The sequence below is a fragment of the Periplaneta americana genome, chromosome 14 (assembly GCF_040183065.1).
Source record: "Periplaneta americana isolate PAMFEO1 chromosome 14, P.americana_PAMFEO1_priV1, whole genome shotgun sequence".
In the NCBI taxonomy this organism is placed as follows: Eukaryota; Metazoa; Arthropoda; class Insecta; order Blattodea; family Blattidae; genus Periplaneta; species Periplaneta americana.
In genome coordinates this window covers 93,704,444-93,727,066 of record NC_091130.1, presented here as the reverse complement: position 1 = coordinate 93,727,066, position 22,623 = coordinate 93,704,444, and the positions used below count along the sequence as shown (strand labels likewise).

The 22,623-nt window shown below is 35.3% G+C and overlaps 1 protein-coding gene across 5 annotated transcripts in view; it reads right to left on the bottom strand.

Moving 5' to 3' along the window:
- Positions 1-22,623, bottom strand: part of Ttd14 (TRPL translocation defect 14) — a 315,039-nt gene that overhangs the window by 251,003 nt on the left and 41,413 nt on the right. For all 5 annotated transcript variants that reach the window (XR_011335927.1, XM_069845769.1, XM_069845766.1 and 2 more), the window contains 2 exons: positions 10,300-10,337; positions 9,956-9,993 (listed from right to left, as the gene is read on the bottom strand). Coding sequence is in view for 3 of the 5 variants with exons in the window: in XM_069845766.1 (XP_069701867.1) it covers positions 9,956-9,993; positions 10,300-10,337 (76 nt within the window). In the remaining 2 variants the exon portion in view is untranslated. The remainder of the gene's footprint in view (positions 1-9,955; positions 9,994-10,299; positions 10,338-22,623) is intronic.

Here is a 22,623-nt window from a genome sequence, read left to right as displayed (position 1 = left end):
ATTGCTTGCCTCTTTTTTTCACATTTTCCACACATTTTTACGAACAAACATCAATTTTTTTTTATTTTATTGGGTTATTTTACGACGCTGTATCAACATCTAGGTTATTTTGCGTCTGAATGAAATGACGGTGATAATGCCGGTGAAATGAGTCTGGGGTCCAGCACCGAAAGTTACCCAGCATTTGCTCGTATTGGGTTGAGGGAAAACCCCAGAAAAAAACTCAACCAGGTAACTTACCCTGACCGGGAAACAAACATTCAAAAGTTCCTCGAAGTGAAAGGGATGTTTGTCACAATCACAGCTGATAAATTCGTGACTCAATATGGACTGCTAAGCATTCCAATATCTTTGGTTTTTGAAGTGCTTGGTTTGAGGCAGCTTCCAAGCAGAAAAAAAACAGCTTATTCACAGTTTAGCAACAGCTCGTAAGTTCCAATGAATATCTACACCAGTGGCATGCGCAACCTATTGCATTAGGGTAGGCTCTTCATGTTTGCATGCTACATAGGTATACAACTTACAATATCTCGAACATATTGATAATTTGATATAATTTTAGTGAGTTCTGACATCAAACCAGAGCAGCAGCCAGAAGGAGGGTAAGAAAACAGAAACTTCCGGAAACTAATGATAAAATAAATTGGTAATTAAATAAATCATACCTTATTTACTTAAAGGTGAACTCCATTCTGCGTTCCTTTTTAGAAAATTCCTCAATGACATCGCTGTGGAATGTAGGGGATTTTCAGATTTCTTTCAGCTTTTTCTTCTCAATGGACATCAAGGCTAAACTGCTTAATCTTTCTTGCCCTTGAGTTGATCTTTGAAGTGATTTAATCCGCTTAAGGGCAGAAAATGACCTCTCAGCAGATGCAGATGTGCTTGGTATGGTCAAAACCAGTAGGGTCAATTTGTACAATTCGACAAATTCTGTGTGGAGTTGTTTTGATTTTAAATGTGTCACCAGTTCATGAGGGTATTTTCCACGAAACTCTTCCATTGAATATAGGACTGTCAATTCATTTTTTAGACGAACTATATCAAACACTGCACTGTGCTTTATATTCAGCGCATCCAGGGCGGAATTAGGAAAATTTAATTTATAAGACTGAAATTTGTTTGGATCAAGCAATGAAATAAATTCCAACTGAGGGAGATTTCCAAACCTATCTGTAATATGGTTTGTCACATTGTCTATTTTTTCAAAAAATATTCTCCTGTATTTTATGACATCATTTTCCAGGCATTTTCTTTTTCGCGGCACTTCTTCACATTCGATTCATTACAAACATCACTCCATAATGCATCAAATCTGTATCTCTCATGTAGAACAATACGTTTTGTTTCATTAACCTTTTCTACACAATACAGAATATCCAAATGCTTCGTTTGAAGAATGTTGTACAGAATGTCAATGTATGCATAGATCTTTGATAACACATTTAGAAGAAATTTGGTCTCAAACTCTGAAAGGAAAGACAAATATCCATGCGCAAGAGCAACAGTTTCACTTTCCCAGTCTGATGAGTTGATGAGTATATTTTTAAAAAAGTCCACCAGCAATTTACGGTTCTCCTTTACAATATTGACTATTCTGGAAGAGAAATTTCATCTTGTGGGTGCATTTCTTGGAATTATTCTGTTGGAATATTCAGTAAGAGCATGCGCGCGTTTTGTAGACTTGGAGAAGAAGCTACTTAGTCCATTCAATGTCTGAAAAAAAGATCCGGCACTCCTTAATACTCATAGCTGACTGAGATAAGACTAGATTTAGGACATGACTGAAACAATGAACAAATAGAGCTCTAGGATAAATATCTTGAACTGTGGTTTTAAGTCCATTTATTTCTCCAGCCATCTCTGCCGCACAGTCATATGTTTGACCAACTAATTTGTCTCTAATATCATAAGATCCCACTATGTCCATTACATGATTAAATAAACCATTACAGGATCTATCTGCACTCACATCAACGAAGGAAATAAACGTTTTTTGAACTTGTGCTGTCTGGTCATGGACATACCTGAGAGTGGTGGATAGTTGTGATTTGTTGCTTACATCGGATGTTTCATCTAAAATAACTGCAACATGTTGGGCCATGGAAATGTCATTCTTAATAGATTCCATCAACACGCCACTGATAGCAGCTATCAGGTCATTTTGAATTCTGTTGATGTGCCCTTAAATGTTGTAGACGACTCTACATGTTCTCGAAGAGTAGTGTCGTAGCTGCTCAACAAATGTAAACATTCTATATAGTTGCCTTTGTTAAGTGAATCTTCACTTTCGCCATGCCCTCTGAACGGCAGTACTTGCATGGCTAAGAAGCACGTTGTGTCGATTAGGCTTTTCATTATTTCTCTGTTCTTCTTCACCATTTCATTGTGACGCGCCACATCCGATTTCAATTGTTGATCAAGTTGGGTGTCAATACGAACACTTCCAAAACAAGAAAGCTGAACAACCGAACGCAAATGACATTGCGATCGTTCGTGTTTGACAATGGCATTGCTGAGATTATTTAAATTATTATAACCCTCTTTGTTCCACACACTTTGTTCGTTACAAATTAACGGTTAGCACGTCTAGCCGCGAAACCAGGTGGCCTGGGTTCGATTCCCGGTCGGGGCAAGTTACCTGGTTGAGGGTTTTCCCTCAACCCAATATGAGCAAATGCTGGGTAACTTTCGGTGTTGGACCCCGGACTCATTTCACCGGCATTATCACCTTCATCTCATTCAGACGCTAAATAACCTAAGCTGTTGATAAAGCGTCGTAAAATAACCTACTAAAAAAATCGTTACAAATTAATAAGCATGGCCAGCAAAATAATGACTGCATCCTGTTAGCTAATTAGTTTTCACATACTGGTTCACATTGAAATAACGTAAATATTCTCTACTCTTTTCTTTATGTAAAAACTTAAAGTTCGGAAGCGCCGGCACTGGTCTTCCCCCCACAGTTACAATTTCAACTTTTTCGTTCAATGATCTACAACCGAAAGTCCTTTTAAAAATCTGTTCAATTATACAGTGATCTTCTGCCATATTACAACAATATCGCACTAGTTTTACCTCACTTTGTTTAAATAAACTCTATAACACACTCACTTTACCAATAGAAGTTCAAATAAACACTATAATACAGTAATTTCATCACCAAAAGCGCTTTCATTAGCGCCTACCAGCCTAACGTACTACGGCAATGGGCAAGACACGTAAATCAGGGCGCATGCGCCAGATGTTCTAATGTACTGATTATGAAGGGAAACACTACGCTCACTGCAGGGCCAGGGAGGCTCAGCAAGCCGAGCTGCCCAACTCTCCAGTGACGAAAGATGACGCGAGAGCGAGCACACAGCGGACAATAATTGAAATGTGATGTACAGTACCAACCAAAAGGAAATGAAAATAGGATACCAAGCCAAAATTTGCTGAAATTAGTTAAGGACTCTGCAGACTTTCTTAAATTAACAGTATTACTTTTAAATACAAATTTAATAAATTTCTTCCTGTCTGTCTGGGTAGGCGCAGCAGACCTAGCCTACCCAGAATGCACGCCACTGATCTACACAGAGTAGGGCACTAGTTCACTTGGTCTGCAGAGATCATGAAACTTCTGTTAGTGTTACATGTTCTTGCCTAAGGCCACTGAAAAACTGGAAGTCTGGGTCTACCTTTCCTTGACAACTTAGCAGTAGTTGAAGATGCAGAAGAGAGGCTGACAAGAGCATGGAGAAATTCTCTTAAAAATTCATCTCTATGTGTCAGAAAAACAGTGGCACATTTGCAGAAAGTGGCATATGTGTTGAAGGGGCAGATGAATTCTGGACTAAATACTGGAGATCTTACAAGAATCCCTCTTTTCAAGTTTGTCCCAGTTACATCCTGTGACACTGAACGTTCATTTTCAGCACACAGGCTTGTATTAACTAGAAAAAGGCATTCTTTCACAAAAGAAAACCTGGAAAAAAACACTTACAGCTTATTGCCGTTTAAACTACGGCAAAAGCAGTTGCATTAGCATAAGTGAAATTATTTGATATCAGAATTTTTCTTTAAATAAATGCATAATTACAAGTTACCTGAATCTCTCATTAAGGCTATGGTCAGACGAGCTGTATTTTTAGCTGATTATCAGCAACAAATGACTGTCACAAAATGTGTGGCCAGATCAGCTGTAAATACTGCTCAGTTTGTGCGTTAAAAATAGCAAAACCTGTCATACTAGCAACAGTTGTAGTCCAGTTCTTTTGCAATTTTCTTCCGTGATGGATCATGCTAACTATCAAGCCAATGTCACCTTATGTTTGTTGCTAGTTCGATGTAGATTCCATAGGTAAAGATTATGGTGGATTCATCCTATCATTAGTGAAAGATCGTCTTACAGAAAATTTGTACTCATTCATGAGGAACTGAAATTTTATCCAGACAAATTCTATGAATATTATACAGTACACAGCACATACAACTTACCAGCATTATAACCAGCTGTAACATGCGCATTTAGTGGGGAGATTTAACAGCTCACTTGCAATAGCAAACAAATTGGTAGTGAATGGCAATGATTTAGGCCTGTAGTCTCGCACAAATAATGCGTCAGTAAGAGGTAATAAGAAAATGCTATGTTGATCTCACCTTTTATCAAAACATATGTAGAAAATAATGTCTATCTTTCTGGAAGCAAGAATCACATCACTGTACTAGATTCTTAAAAAAAATCTTCTGCAATTCTCTATTTACCATGAAACTGCATCATGTAATGGATTCCCTCACAATTCTTGAATACAGTGTCACCACTACACTTTATAGAATTTAGATAGTTCATCTGATCCTAATTTAATACTCTTCTAATATTATTCGTCTTATCATCTAATAAATAAAGTTATTCTCTACTACAACGTACTTCCTATCATCCATCCTTTGTGAATTATTATCTTTAGATCTTAACCTCGTTTATCATCTCTTTTTCCCTTTCTTGACTTACTTACAAATGGCTTTTAAGGTACCTGCAGGTTCATTGCTGCCCTCACATAAGTCTGCCATCGGTCCCTATCCTGCGCAAGATTAATCCAGCCTCTATCATCATATCCCACCTCCCTTAAATCCATTTTAATATTATCCTCCCATCTACGTCTCGGCCTCTCCAAAGGTCTTTTTCCCTCCGGTCTCCAACTAACACTCTATATGCATTTCTGGATTTGCCCATATGTGCTACATGTCCTGCCCATCTCAAACGTCTGGATTTAATGTTTCTAAATATGACAGGTGAAGAATACAATGCGTGCAGTTCTGCATTATGTAACTTTCTCCATTCTCCTGTAGTTTCATCCCTTTCAGCCCCAAATATTTTCCTAAGAACCTTATTCTCAAACACCCTTAATCTCTGTTACTCTCTCAAAGTGAGAGTCCAAGTTTCACAACCATACAGAACTGGTAATATAAACGTCTTATAAATTCTAACTTTCAAATTTTTTGACAGCAGACTAGATGATAAAAGCTTCTCAACCAAATAATAACACACATTTCCCATATTAATTTCCTTCCACAATCAAGAGACTACAATGGGTCGGGCATGTGTTGTGGGCGGATGATAGAACTATTAAGAAAATGTTTAGCACTAATCCAGAAGGAATAAGGAAAATTGGAAGACCAAGGTTGAGATGGGAAGATGAATGAGAAAGGACATACAAATACTGGGAATAAGGAACTGGAGAAGACAACTCAGTTGAGAGAGGAATTGAGAAAGCTTCTACAGAAGGCCAGGGTTCACACAGAGCTGTCGTGCCATTGTTGATTGATTGATTAATTTCCTTCCAAGTGCCATTTATATTTGTTACTGTTGCTCCAAGATATTTGAATTTTTCCACTTCCATTTCGTAGCTCCCTTTCTTGACTACTATTAAATACTTTTCTACATTACCCTCTTTTAAAATTAATCCCTGCTACAATCTACCATTCCCAGTCTTCAGTCATTGATAACTTTCTTTACTATTATACCCACCTTTTCTGTTTATCTTCAACCCTTTTATCGCTGCTACTATTCACTGATTATTACTTTACACTTTTTTCCTCTACCTTCCCATACCTTCCCAGATTTGAGTCATTCCACGTCAAATCGCACAAATTTAACCTCGAATTGACTTTCATGTCTCTGATTTAGATAAAACAAATTTTGCACATTCTATGGATTGAAAAAATAAATACATGTTTTATTACTGTTGGCTACATCGATTATTGTAGTAGATATGTGTTATCAAAGATTCTGAAATAGTTTGCGCATCATTATTGTTAAACGTGATTATCTCCACTAATGATCATCACAGAGACTTGCTCTTTGTCTCAATTTGAAGGTGACAGTACATACTTTGTTCATCACATAATAATATAAAAATATAAGTTTGTTAACTTTGTTTTAAGAAACATTTAAACACATAAAAATATGTTTTAATGGCAGCGGCTTACTTTAAAATTACAGAAAAAAATCCTTAAATACCTTGAAATTATTTTAACCACCCTTAAAAAAATCAGAATGCTACTCTGAGCCGTTGAAGAATAATTAAATGATTCACCAAGCTGCGCGTCTTGAGTTCGTGGGCTGCGTAAGTACTGTTGCAAGATGATGTGCAAGTGCAGCTCTGGATGAGAGTCGTGTGACCACTTTACACTGTTCTACAGTCAGAATATCACTCTTTCACGTAATTTATGTAATATAGTATTGTATTTAAATATTGTTTTTGTACAATATACAATTGTAAGAATGATAACTACAGTTTACACACACTGCACTTTCAAAACTAATCACTTACAACCAATTCTATTTAATGTCCACCACTTTACTCTCACTTTGAAGTGAATAGTTCTTTATTATGGCCTGAGATTGTGTCAGTGGAACAAAAGAATGAAGTTGTAAGATACCTCGTACCACTTTTGCTTGTTGGTACCTTGAGTAGAAAATATGGCTATGTTATTTGTATTCGCTAATGGTAAAAATTTAAAAGGTATATTATACATAATATTATTAATTCCATCAAGCGTTAATTTAACATTTTCAAGATGAACATAGACACAAACTGACTGCGTGCCACTTGTTCCAGGGAGTACACATTCCTTTGGTCTGAATTTGAAAATTTTTGAAAACCCTATTTTGATACACTGATTTTGATTTTGAAACACTGGTAAGTTTTCTTAAGATTACATAGTATTAATCTTTTCTGCCTGTGAACTCTCTTTCCATCTTCTTTAACTGAAAGACAATTATTTTTGCCAGCCATAACCCTCCTCACATCATCAGAATTATAAAACTGAACAACCTTCTCTACTATAAATGTTCTCTATCCATCCATCTATCCATCCCCCCCACCCACCCCCCATCTGTCTGTCTGTCTGTCTGTCTGTCTATCTATCTATCTATCTATCTATCTAGCTATCTATCTATCTACCTATCTACCTACCTATCTATCTATGAGTTCACTATTTTGGACAACTGAGTTATCAAATGTGTCTTAAGTGTAGCCAAGTTATTAATTCTCTGTTAAATAATGGGCTACTGATTTTTGGTAGTCTTATATGCCTTGAAGTAATGCCTTTGACAACTGAGAAGATAGATCATTATTTGCAACTTGGGTCTTTGTTATATCACATTTTTAAATTTGGCTTTAAGATGTTTGTATTAATCGGACTTCATCATTTACAACAATCAATCTTTCAAGTTTTCTTTCAGTCAGATCAAAATTGGCAGATTTTAGCTCTGACGTTACGAATTTTTGTATGCGAGTTAAAGTAGCTTTCAATATTTATCTTTTCTTTACTAATTCACTTCTCCGCATTTCATCCATTTCGACTTCCACATATAACAATTATTGAAAAGCCTTTGCTTTATTGTAGGACCAGAGAAACTGTAGGCTGTGCTGATTTGCATATATTACATGTATCACGAAGGCCTTGCTTTCTAGTTGGCTATGGTGGCTGTGAAATATCTATCCATTCAAGTCTTGAACTACATGATGAATGATGAATGACACAGACATAGACATGGGCATATCAACATGGAAAACCTTGGATTTATTCTAGCAGGTGGTGAACTCTGGTGTCATTTGTCGAGAGAATGTTTTATTTTAAATAACAACTCTTTATGAAAGTGCACTCATAAAGATAAGTTACAGAGCTAATTTAATTATTGTTCAATACCTTGAGATGATGAATGACGTTTGGCTCTTGAAGTTGCTGTGAATTCCAGCCAAGTACAGAGGACTAAATAAATATAATCACCGTACAATAGTATCCATTTTACAAAAAAAAAAAAATTATGAACAATAAAATAAATTTACCTCCAAATATCGAACATCTACACCATGTAACATCCGTGACATTGGATTTCCCGTAAATTAACAAAAAATTATAATTATATGAAGACAGAAAGGAGGAAGCCAATGATAAAAATGATGATAAGCATGTCTGACCATGAAACCAGTGGGCCCAGGTTGGGGCAAGTTACCTGGTTGAGGATTTTTGCAAGGTTTTACCTCAACCCATCAAGAGCAAATGCTGAGTAACTTTCGGTGCTGGATCCTGGACTCATTTCACTGGCATTATCACCTTCATCTCATCAGACACTAAATAACCATAGCAGTTGATAATCGTAAAATAACTAATAAAAAATGATAGCATAACCTAGATTTCGGGGAAGATGTTACCATAACTTCCTCAAGAAGTTTTTTTTTTTTTTTTTTTTTTTTTGCAGATCTTACATTGGGAATATCATATTCGTTTTATTTTAATAGCATTATAGCTCATTTACTTACCGAAAATTATTAAATTTAGACACGGTAGTAACATACAGATCTACATTCATTTCAATACAGGTTGTTGAAATGGAGACTATCAGCTGATTCTTCAAATTAAGGGTTACCAACTTTAATTCTTAATTTTGCCATTTCAACTGACCAGCTGGGATGATCATGATAAACTTTTAAAAACTCTCAATATTATTTTTAATATAAAATAATCACTTAGGATGACAAGATTCTTTGCTCAAACAAATTGCATCAGAGAAATACAAGTTCAAACAAATTGCATCACAGAAGTACAAACGAATAGGAAATTGGTTAAACTTACTTATAACCTGTACAGTTAACATCTAATTAACGATTATTAACAATACTGCATCAATTTTATTGCAGGCTACATTAAGACTACCAATTTACCTTAACACATTCACGGCCAAAGTCGACTTATGTCGATTTTGGTTCGAACGTGTAAAATTGCCAGCGTCAACCATAGTCGATTTAACACCACTGCTAAACATATGTCAAGTTTAAAATCCCCGGTTCAGTTAAAAGGCTAGTCCTTTAAATGCCCGGCAGTGAATGTGTTAATATATATGATATTGAAAATAAGTATCACATCATGTGTTATCATGCCTTGCTTTCTTGTGGAAAATCCTGCTTTTTCAAATAAAATGTCCTGTTTTTCATTTTTTTCATCTGATAACCCTATCCCAGACCTCTTGTCATAGTAGAAATGCAAGAAATAGATGGTATAAAAACACCCCATTATGACATAATATGTAACTGAGTAGCCTACTGAAGTTACGTATTCATGAAGGTGGTAGGGAAAGGAATGAGACATAGGCGAAGAAGACCTGCATGAAGGAGAGACAAGGGAGGAGCTTCTGCAGAGAATATAGCATAGTCCATATGTGTATATAAATATACAGCTAACTAAGAAACGATTTCTATGTTAAAAGTATTTGTGGCCGCTAAGTAAAACCACGTGTTTTCAGAAAAGCCACTGAAACAAAAATTAAAAAAAAAAAAAAAAAAATAGTGTACTTCCTTTAGTGTAGCTTTCATAAAGAATACTTGTACTTAAATCAGTACCGACACAATAAAAACTGTATTTTCCATCACTAAACGTGCAAGTAACTGTCAATTCCTTTATAAACACTTACCTTCTTCTGCTGAGAGATCTGAGAACTTGATACCTCCACTGAAATTAAAGAACACAAAATTGATCATACTAACAAATATTGAGACTTGTTTATAAAAGTCTGCAGTGGGTATTTCTTATATGAAAGAATTGTTTAATCTTAATTGTTGCTATTTTACTTGCAATTAATTTTTGATTCCTCTAGCCTGCCAAAATATTTATTAAGACATAAGAGTCTTGTTATAAATAAATGCTGATCCTCCTTAGATATCACAAAATATATAATACAAATACACAACATTAGGCCTATACATATAACATGAAAATACATGTAAACTACAAAAATGTAATTAAAATAACACCTACCTCAACAACACAGTTGCTGTTTCTGGGACCCGAAATACCTGCAAAAGGGATTGCTCGGTATTCTAATGTGTTAACTTAATGGTAACATAAAATATAGTTTGAACTCATGGCACTGTGACATGTGTTTATAATTTGTTTACCTGCTCCTTAATTCTTATTTCTACCAACAGGCATGCAAGATGAGTCTTTTTATTCACGTTAGGAGAGCACAAAATGTCCACCATTGTCAAATGCATGAATTTGTATTTTTGGTCCAGGGAAATACTTCTCTTTTACAAACACTTGTCTCTTTTTTTGACAAAAATATTCCCTAAACAAAAAATACAATACAAATGGAGTAAAAATTAGTATTACAGTACATTGCTAACATGTCAATAACATGTCACACACAATATATTGTGACAGCGACGTGAGATTCGAACTCACGACCAGCGTCCCGCAAGAAAGCAGATCGCACAGGCTCCACGGAACATTGAGTGACGTCGCGCGGTGGAGAGAAGAGAGAGGGTGTATTACGTAACGCGATGAGTTTGCGCGCGCATCTGGTGCTGGTAGAGAGGAGAGGGCTCTGGATTTCTCTGGAATGCCATCTCTAGAGACGCGTGGAACCTTCGATGTTACGTCACTGTGGTTATAAATTACGGTCGCGAAGGAACGACAGCAGTTTCAGAGTTTTCAGTTATTCAGTCAGTGAGAAAGCCAGAGCAAGCAAGCCAGCCGGAGTTCGACTCGAGTGTGCGTCCGCATCTGCGTCAGCATCCGAAGGCCTGAGTTCGAGTGCAGTGGACCGCAGTTGGAGGGACCTGAGTTCGAGTGCAGTGGACCGCAGTTGGAGGGACCCGAGTTCGAGTACAGTGAACTGTCTCTGAAGGTCTGAGGTTCGAGATACCGTGAACTCGAGTGACTGAGATAGAAGAACTGTGAACTGAGAACTGGTAGTTCTGATTTGTAAATAGTGCTTTGTAAATATTAGTTAAGATTAACAGTTCATTGTTGTGCGTAATAGTCCAAGTCAATTGTCATTGTCGTCGGTGGAGTGCTATAACGAATACTGTGTGAGTGAAGATCCAATTGTTGACGAGAGCGTTTAAGGTGTATTGTAGAAAGGAATTATTGTTGTGACGAATAAATTACATTGTTGTTACAAATAAAACTCACAATATGATCGATTAATTAACACTTAAATCAACACCATACCAAGACAAATAATTATATAAAAAAATTTCGTTCTTTTGGCTCTGGTGGAACTTCTTGCGATCCTAACGGTGGAAAAGAGAAATGCATCAAAACGTTTCTTGCGCACTTAGTGGCAGAAAAGAGAAACATTGAAATGCATAACAAGGATTAAAGTGCCATGTATTCAAACATTACCATACACTATTTTCCATTTCAACTATCCAACAACAGGAAATATATTATATATAAAAAGGTTACAGAACAAGTGGACAATCCTTGTGATACACCTGCACAGACTATGTTCACAACTAGTGACTGGACCATAACGAGCCATGTCAAACAAAAGAGAAGCAATGTATCGCTATGGTAGTAAAATTTATGACTATAAGCTATTCTATAAAAATTGACTGCAGTGGTAAAGTGCGAGGTTTAGCAAGCATAGTCAAATATCTTATTACAATAATACTAGTCATCTAGCAGTTCTGAGTGCTAACGGCACTATCTAGGCGAAAACTGTGATGAAATCCATTGATGAAGCTGTAATTAACTGTAATGTAGATTACTGCTCCTCTTGCAGTACAGTTTTATTAATTAGTGAGAAGTTAAAATGTCATGATTGATATGTGCTATTTATAACTGCTACAATTGAAGATCTGAATTGACAAACATTCCACGCCCAATGAAATAAATTGTTCAGGAAAAATTACATAAGTTTGCAATATAAGAGTATTGAAATAAACATATTTTGTATGATTAAAAAACACAGGCTTATAGTCAGGCTTCGAATATTCTTTTTTACAGGATGGTAGCTTATGCAAAACACAACATATATATGTCAGGCAAAAAGCCAAATTCAGTCAATTTTGGCATTCACGACATTACAAACTGCTCCAAATCGTATTTTCGATCTCCAAGGAATCATGAAACATTAGTCACAAAAATTATTTAGTAGGCTTGCTTTCGGCTTTGTGTTGCTAGAACAATAAAATACTAGTTTTGTTTTAATATAATAAATGAATAGAAGTGAAAAAGTATTGAAAATTTCAAGGTTTTATCAAATGAAGTTTCATTGTTGTTCACATGTCCTTACCAATTGAGGGATGCTCTGCCATAACAAGGTATGTACACATACTTCGATTTAGTCGCCACAATTAATGTATCAAAACAACAAATTCAGTACCGAGATTTTGACGAATAATATATGAAACTTATACATATAAACTATCAATAATACTAATTCAAAAACGCAGATTTGCAAAGGCCTTTCTTTGTTAATGAAAACAATGTTACTTTTACTTCCTGCCAAACACCCACTTCTTACACATACCTTGCAGAACACCCCTCAAGTATTACAAGCATCAGATTACTGCAAATTTTATCTGCAATGGCTACATAAACGTAAATGATAGGATTTGGATACAATGTTTAAAAAGCTTGGTACCGAACACCTGAATAAAAACTATCAGTGTGTTCAGATCATATTCCCAAAACAAATTTTAAAAACCCAAACTTACCAAGTCAGGGGTAAATGTGATACAGTATTATAAATAATGATTATTTCATTAATGCACTTGAAAGTTCCTGTGTCACAATTTTATGAAATTATTTTATTTTCTCCTTCGGTATCAGTTTGATGAAATATGCCAAGTCAACATTTCTTTAAAGAATGACAAGTCCTTGTAGGTGTAGTCCCAAAAAAAATTGTGTACTGAAACAGATTTCTCAACAGTGTGATGACTCTGAAAGAACTGATACAGAAAGTGAGTATAGAAACAGACTCCAATAGCCTATTTTATTAATATTAACTACACACACCGAGTAATTTTAGTAGTACAGTTACTATTCCATTTAAATATTTTGATACCGAGTGAGTATGCGCAGACGGTAGCATTTGTGATTCGTATTCAGGAGGTCCCGGGTTCAAACTCCATGGCCAGCCAATCTGACTTGGATTTTTCATGGTTTCCCTCTGTCACAAAGGCAAATGCTGAATTGGAAATTTACATACCATGATTCATCACCACCTCAATCATCTATATCATAAAAATTAATCAAAATCTAAAATCAGTTACTTGAACACAAGCCACTTACAACACACAATAGGAACAGGAACTAAACGATAGCCTACTGGTATACACACAAATCCCAACATGCGATATAACCACAGATGTTTAAAGCATGTATAAATAAACTTAAAAAAAAAAAATGACCTGTAATCCATATATTCGAGCCACAGTACTTGAAAAACTCAAAATTTTCTTATGCTCGTGTCATTTTCTAGGGATGCCCAAAGTTGCGGGCCATCAAAATTTAAGGGATGTCTAAAACAAAATTCCATGGGAACATCATTCAATAGTTTAAAAAAAATGCTTGGATATAGTAAGGGTGTTGCTAACTAAAGACACACTTAAATATTACAGCAAATTTCACTTACCCTAATTTTTGTATAAATGTTATAAGCTAATATAGGCATATGTTTGATATTGGGGGCACAAGGCATTTCCTGCCCTCCTCATCCTGCCAACCCCAGAATTTCCTGTTATAATGTAATTTTATATACAGGATACAACAATCATATATGTGTCAGGGGAAGAACAATTGCTGCTAGGGTTGCCATCTGTCCCGTACTGTATGGGAGTTTCATCTTTCGAAACTAGTCAGCCAGGTATTTTTAATTATATAATATTAACACAGTAACGAAGTTATTGATAATCAGTGATTATACAAGTGTTAAAAGAGCGTACCAAACAATGAAGAAAAATTTTGCGTCACTTATTGTAAGGCACTGTCCCATAAAGTATCAGCAGTTGTCATTTTTCAAAGTTTCGTCATCTAAAAACATTCACACTTGGCTGAAACTAGTGCATTCTAGTGCAGCTATAATCTTTGTGTTAACATTATCCCTTCTGTTTGACCAATTGAGTTATGTCAATATGACAGGCTGTCAGGATTCTAGCGCTAGTTTCACCTGTTTCGACCGGAAGAAGTATTTAGTGGCATCTAGCAGTAATCTGCAACTCAGTCACAGAGAAAAAGAAAGTAAGTCGTGTATGTGAAAGTTGCTATTTTCAGTGTTGAGTTATCTCTATTAATCATTGACATCAAATGATAAAATATCAGATTCTGACAAAAATATTCTTCAGACAACTCCAAAAAAATAAAAAAATAAATAAACGATTACTAAGCATGTTGTGAATAGTCATACATGTGGGTTAAACTCGTTATTGGAAATTGCTATAAGGCTAACTGCATTATTTGTGCGCATGAAGTTTCTGTATCTCAACTAGGAGAGTCAGATCTGAAACAGGATGCCAGAACTGTAGGCCATCAAACTAATGTAGGCCTAAGGACACAGTCTAAACGAAAAATTTAACTTCATGCTTTTCTAGCCATACAACTTTGCTCTGGAAATTTATTATTTTTACAAATGGCATCAAATTTCTGAAGAAACATGTTTGTTTACCAGCTATAAGATCCCTATGTAGGAGCTTACTAGAGCCTGGATTTCCATGCACTAACAAATCTTGAAACATGCATGCATTCGTGCACTATAATATGACAAAACATGCATAATGAAGCGAAAAAACTGTAAAAATGTGTAGCATCAAAATTGATTTCTACATATGTTACATTTATATTTTATTTTGAAACAATGTAGTCTACTAAAACTAATTTCTAAACATGTTCTTCACTTAAGCTCATGTGTTTATCTCTAGCATGTTCTTGAACACAGAAAATGATCTTTCTACGTCACAAAAAGTGATAATTGCAAACTTAAGTGAGGAAATTTGAGACAAAGTGAGATCGAATTGTAAGTCTTTTGCATTTCCACATGACCATGATCCATCGAAAATCGAACCCACGACATTCTAACTTTGCAGCATTATGTCAGGTAGGAGCCACAAAATCATATTGGTGGTACCTTTCTTTTATTTTTTTTTTCTAAATAGACAAATAAAGTAGAAATACCAGATCCTATGAAGCAATATTCATAAAATGCACGATTACGCAAGTTAACATAATATAGGGCTATGCACTAAAGCCATAAAAAAGTACATATTATAACTTACTATATGAAAGTCTAAATATTTCCTATTAAATCTAAAATCTTCATAATATGCATTATGCATGAATCTACTCCCAAAGAAAGCTAAAACATGCAAACATGCATAGAAAAAATACGCTTATTTGGATCGATAAACCATAAAATGAATATTTGCAAAGTTTGAGAAGTGTAACAAGCTTATATAAAAACCTGCATTTGCATGGAAATCCAGGCTCTAGTGACTACAAAATCTTTCGATCAAACCAGAAATAAATTACATCCTGAAAATGATGAAACTGATATCAAATCTAATGCCATTAGCAGACATGTGGTTTCCATGACATTTGACGAGATGTCACTGAAAACTTAGCTGATTTATTTGAAGGAATTCCACACTTAGGCAATGTTGGTGCAATCACTGACAAACCATGTAAATGAAAATTAAAACAAAAAACTTGCCAACCAAGCATTGTTGGTAATGATACGAGGAACTAAGAAAACCTACAAGCAGGCTACAATTATTTTTTCACAAAAGATGATATGGATGGAGAAACACTTAAAAATATCATGGTTGACACTTTAAGGAAAATTAGGGCAAATGATATCATTCCTAAGGCTTCAGTCAAGGGTCATATAATTTAAAACTACACTATTCATCAAAAAGCCTTTCACTGAATTAGATGGCAAACAAGTGTAGGACTTTTTAGATGCACCACATCTCCTAACATCTGTTCGCAATAACTTCAAAGTGTATGGTATCCAGTATAAGGGAGAAAGTATGTCATGGGATTATGTTAAACAGTTTTATATAATTGACAAAATATGAATCCATGGTTAGCACCAAAACTGAAATAAAAATACGTAATTTTGCCACCATTTTCACCAATGCGTGTTTGTCTGGCAGCTCAAGTTACAAGCCATTCCATAAGCCAAAGAATCATGACACATGTATCCTTAAACTCTATATCCTCTGCAGCATTACCTACAGCCATACTTCTAGAGAAGATTGATACATTTAATTCCAACAAGCTGAATGGTCCCAAGATGTTTCGTAAGGCATTCAAACAGAATTCTCCCCAGTGGAAATTTTTAGAAAAAATAAAATATTTTAAGGAACTAATGTTCTTAAACAAAAACAGAAGCTTGCCACCTGTATAAAAGGCTGGTTCTTGAATATCAGTGGACTAAGACAAATACGGAAAAATACAATTTCTACTTTCTCATTACTCAACAACTCTCTCAAGAATGTGTCGAAAACCTCTTTTCTATTCTTAGGTCAAAGGATGTGAATAATGTTATCCCAAATAGATATTAATAATCGTAATCAGTTCGATCTTTCAGGAGTTAAAGATAGTGTACCATTGTATAAAAAAAAAAACAAGCTCGGCTGTCATAACCTAAGTCCCCTTCAGAAGACGTCGTTTGATTCCGTTAGAGCAGGCATGCCAGAAATCAGACTTTAAATGTACAGTTTTGTGTGCGAATCGCCGGTCTGTACAGACTGCATCATTCGAGCATTGCTCTTACCCTTTCTTAGCTGGAGGGGTGTACAATAATTTATTCTGCAATTCTAGGGTTTGATTAAATAGGCATTTGAACATTATAAACACACTTAGCAGAAGGAAAAAACATGGTTATTATCAGTGTCTATACTTGACAATTGTAATACAAGAATCTTTAGGCTTACTCAATTATACTTCACAAAGTAGTTGTTTGTAAAGCATAATTTATTAATATGATTTTTATATAACACTTGAAGAAAAAATATTGCAGTAATTTCGAAACAACAAAAAACGAACAAGTATTTCATTTTACGTAGTAGGTACTAATTATTTTAAAGTAATAAATCCTACTCTTTTATTGTTCGTCGAGCATTATTATTTATTGGGACTACTGGCACACAAATGTTGAAAATATTATACTCCCAATTAATTACATGCAGTAGGACATTTTGAAGTTTTTACACTGAAATAATTTCCTTGCTGCATGTCAATATAAATTAATATTAATAAATGATATAAATTAAGCTTAGAATTTAAATTCACATATAGTTTATTTGGAAAACGTTGAGAGCATGTACTGACAAGTTGGAAGTGTTACTGAAAGAAATTAAACGTGTAGTTCACAAGCTGTGAAGCGACGATAGTCTATTTATGTCAGGTTTAAAGGTTTATTAATGTAAGTATATTACATAATATAGTGACGTGAGATGGAAAATTTGCCATTATATATTTTTCCAGAAAATTTTTCCGCCTTGCAAATAGTTGCTTTCTTCACTCCTTACAACCTCAAGAGCCTCATATGTACTCCTCACTATATTCTCATCACTTACCAGCTTATGAAATGAGAGTCATAAGTCGTCTAACCATTGATTGTTAGTACAGACTCCAAAACAACGACATTGTCAAGTTCGTTTTGCCGTGAGAGTACTGATTAAGAAATAAGCGCTGGCAATATCATATTTTGAGAACTTTACTAATCTGATCTAAACTGTCACAAGACTATTACCTCGACATGGGCTAATGAAAGCCTTTCATTTTTAAATAATTATTGTTGGCTGAGGAAAACATTATAACAATTATGTTATATGATTCGTAATTTCTCTTCTTTGTTATCTCTGAACTCCTCACTTTATTTATCATAACTCATTCACAGACACATCCAAATCAATACCCGTACTGAAACTGCGTTACTGAAAGAAAAGCTGATATGCTGGTTGCAGGTCTGTATAGCCCTGTCGCATTTCCCTCCAAGGCAATTCACTCCCTCCAGGTACGGGAATAGAAAGTGCACATCGCACAGAGACTACTGCACAATGTGCAGGGTTTTGGCATGCCTGCGTTAGAGCTTAGGTTTACACACAAGCGAATTTATTATGCAAGACTTCGCTCTGTTTTTCCATTATTTTGTTTCTTTGTGTGTTGATTTTTCTAACTGTTTATAGATCAAGTGTTATAATTAATACATAACAAAGATATATTCAAGTGGTAAATTAAGTGCCAAATAAACATCATTTCCCTATTCATGTGAACCAGACTCCACCCAAAGTGGATTTCGATATAAATTTATGCTAGAGGAGACTGGTCATTTTTATGTCTAAGGCTGTACATATTCAAAATTTAGATCCTGCATAGGCCTACAGCCACCATTATGTAGCAGGATGGGTCTGTAGTACACTGACACATGACGACTGTAAGAAACAACTTGTGCTGAATGAAGAAACATTCAGTTTACAGGCCATTCATATTTTCATGAAAAGGTACAACAATGCTGAAATGCTATATCCAATTAAGGATGCTAAAATCTTACAGAAAAATATGCTGGATATTTAATCACGTCATAAAGTGAAACAGAAAATGGTATGTTTAGTTGATAAACTAGTCGAGGATCATTCATGCTTATAGATGTGATATTTGAACTTCAAAACCATTATCTATTTACTTATGGCTTTTAAGGAACCCGGAGGTTCATTGCCATTGCCCACCATCGGTCCCTATCCTGAGCAAGATTAATCCAATCTCTACAATCATATCCCACCTCCCTCAAATCCATTTTAATATTATCCTCCCATCTACGTCTCGGCCTCCCCAAAGGTCTTTTTCCCCCTCTGTCCTCCCAACTAACACTTTGTATGTATTTCTGGATTTGCCCATACATGCTATATGCCCTGCTCATCTCAAATGTCTGGATTTAATATTCCTAATTATGTCAGGTGAAGAATAAAATGCATGCAGTTCTGCACTGTGTACCTTTCTCCATTCTTCTGTAACTTCATCCCTCTTAGCCCCAAATATTTTCCTAAGCACATTATTTTCAAACATCCCTTAACCTCTACTCCTCTCTCAAAGTGACAGTCCAAGTTTCACAACCATACAGAATAACTGGTAATATAATTGTTTTATAAATTGTAACTTTCAAATTTTTAATGATAAAAGCTTCTCAACCGAATAATAACAGACATTTCCCATATTTATTCTGCTTTTAATTTCCTCCTGAGTATAATTTATATTTGTTACTGTTGCTCCAAGATATTTGAATTTTTCCACCTCTTCAAAGAATAAATTTCCAATTTTTATATTTCCATTTCGTACAATATTCTGGTCACGAGACAATCATACACTTTGTCTTTACAGGATTCACTTCCAAACCTATCTCCTTACTTACTTGCTGTTGCCAATGCTTATGGAACTTGGATTTCCTCCATTCTCCTACGGGCATCCCAGTAGTAATTTGTAAGCTGAGATGCTGTATCAGCATTAATCTTCGTAATCGCTGGACACTACAGTAAGTGATCTTTATTCATGATGGAATTCACGTCCAAGCAGAGAGTACAGTGTGGCATAGGGAATGTACTGATCCTATGCAGGTGTGAGGCCAAGCAGTCATGATCAGTAGTGAGGCGAAACAGTACCACAGATTTCTTTCGAGGTAGATCAGAAATGATAGATTTGTCCTTCAACAGTATGCTCCAGGATTTGTTCTCCTTATCTTCAGAATGTCTTGTCCTGCAGGATTGATAGACTTTGTGTTTGATCCAGATTTTAGCATTCTGGAAGGATAATTTAGGATTAGTTGTATGTTTAATGGTTGTTCCTTTTCTTGCAAGGTCACCTGCTTCATTTCCTGCAATTTGGCAATGTGCTGGTATCCATTGGATTACAATTTCCTTATGTAATGCTTGAATTAATTTTGCAAGGGTGTGTAATTCTCTTATTTTAGCATTTTCAGGGTGCAGTGATCTTTTTTGCCTTGGAATTCGTGAGTATCACAACTTTTGTGAATTTGTTAATGTGGCTCATGAGTTGTTGAAGGGCAGTGTTAATTGCATGCAATTCTCCATCATAGTGCATTGCTAATGGACCCAGTGTGATATAGAAACTGAAGATATCACTGTAGATTCCTGCCCCAGCATTTGCATTTTTGTCTAGGAGAGATCCATCTGTGTAAATATATAACCACTTAGGGGTGGGATATCGCATATGTATGGTTTCAAGTGCTAGTTGTTTCAGTATTGGAGGGGTAATGTTGCATTTGACAGTAATATGTTCTACTAGCTCTTCTTGACGTCTAATTTCCGGCAGTGAGAGTGGTTGTGTTGGTTGTGTAAGTAGCTCAACTTTATCTCAGGTAGGACTATTATACTTAGTTTGTAATTTCTTGATTTCTTGGATAAAACCAGACTGAGTTTTAAGTTTGCATTCTACATTTTTATAAGTTCTTCAATAATCATTGTTAGGGAGTTGGCGTAATTTCTCAAAATGGGTGAGACTTTGTTTCTCAATTTGTAGCTGAAGGGGAATATTGTTTGTTACTATTTGCATAGCTGCAATTGGATTAGACCATATTATGCCTGTTATTAATCTCAAGGCTTGATTCTGTACTCTAAGTCTGTCAGATTTGTCTGATTTGCAGTTATAAGGGCTTCACTTCCATATAGAAGAACTGGCTTGATGTATGTCCTGTATGTAGTGTTTAAGGTACTTATTGATGATCCCCATTTACTTCCTGCCAGCCTCTTTAATACAGTTAATCTCTGTTCAGCCTTCTCCACAATGCATTTAATGTGTTCCCACCAAGTAAGTTTGGAGTAAAGAGTTTCACCCAAATAGGTGTAGGAGTCAGTATCTTCAATTATCATATCACCGACTTTCAGGCTCACTTCCGGTTTAGTGTGGCACAGAGTAAATATTTGATACTTTGTTTTGGACATGTTAATTATCATTTCGTTTCTTGAACACCATTCTGATAATTTAACTAGAGTCTGATTCATTTGTTGTGATAAACTCTTATGGCTTTTATGTGATGCTGATTCCAAATTATAAGATCATCAGGGAACAATGCACAATTAATATTATGTACTTCAGTTAATTCTGATGGTAAGTCATTTACAATATATTAAAAAGAGAAGGGCTTGAAATTGATCCTTGTGCCACCCCTCAGTGTGTTTGACAATATTTGGATATATGGTTATTAATAGAGACGAGAATTACATGTACTATAAAATCCCAAAATATGCATACATTCATGCACTATCAAACTATGAAATATGCACCGATCAAGCAAAAAATACATTAAAATATGCACTTTAATTTTTGTCCCAAATGTTATTTTCACTTAACCTATTTTTGCACAGTTAACAACCTAACAACATTTCTAAATTGGTTTCTGTGAGGTTCTGCACTTGTAAGTCAATATGTTTTTGTAAATAGAGAATGACCTCTCTACATCACAAGAAGTTATGGGTTTAAACTTGAATGAACATATTTGTGACAGTGTCAGGTCAAATTCTTCATTCAAGTTTTCGTCACAAATAACTTTCACTCAACAAAAGAATCCGTCATCCGGGTTAGCATTAATGATCCTGTTCAATTTGTTTCTCGCAGTTATAACCACTTTCCCATGGGCATAACTGAGGGATCTATGGAATTCTTTGCAGATATTTTTCCTTTTTTGTATTCTTACAATTTGGGAAGTAGATGCTACATGCTGGTTGACTTGAAATTTTTTAGTACATTTCATCTGAAATTATACTAGACCTTATGGTTACCTAGATATGATTTAAAAACGGACATCATAATTTAATTAATTATTTTAAAGAAGTTTTGTAATTTTTTACAAAGAACAACTGCCATATAAAATATTCGAAAACAGAATAGCACTGCTTAACTCTTTACTGCAACAACCGCAAAATACGACATCCCGATCTGATCTAAAAACTCCTTCCCTTTAATCCACTGTGCAAAGAGTACACTTTTGGACTCTTTAATTGGAAGTATATTAGAACCACACTAACACATGCAAACAGAATAAACAAACACATTAACCACTTACGAGGTTCACACATTGCAAACACAGTTTAGCGAATGATTCCAATTTTAGAAGAATATAAATTGTTACTACTGTAGTACTGGAAAAGGGAGAAAATTTACAACCTCTCTGAAAGAGAGTGCTTTTTGATTTAAATTATTTGTCGGCATTTTCCTTGAACTCCCTATATTTCCTCTCTACTATTCTCAAAATATCCAACGTAATAAATCCATTTATGACATGCAGTGTATAGATGATCCTCGGGTAAGTGTTGCAAAGGTGAACTTCCATCCAGG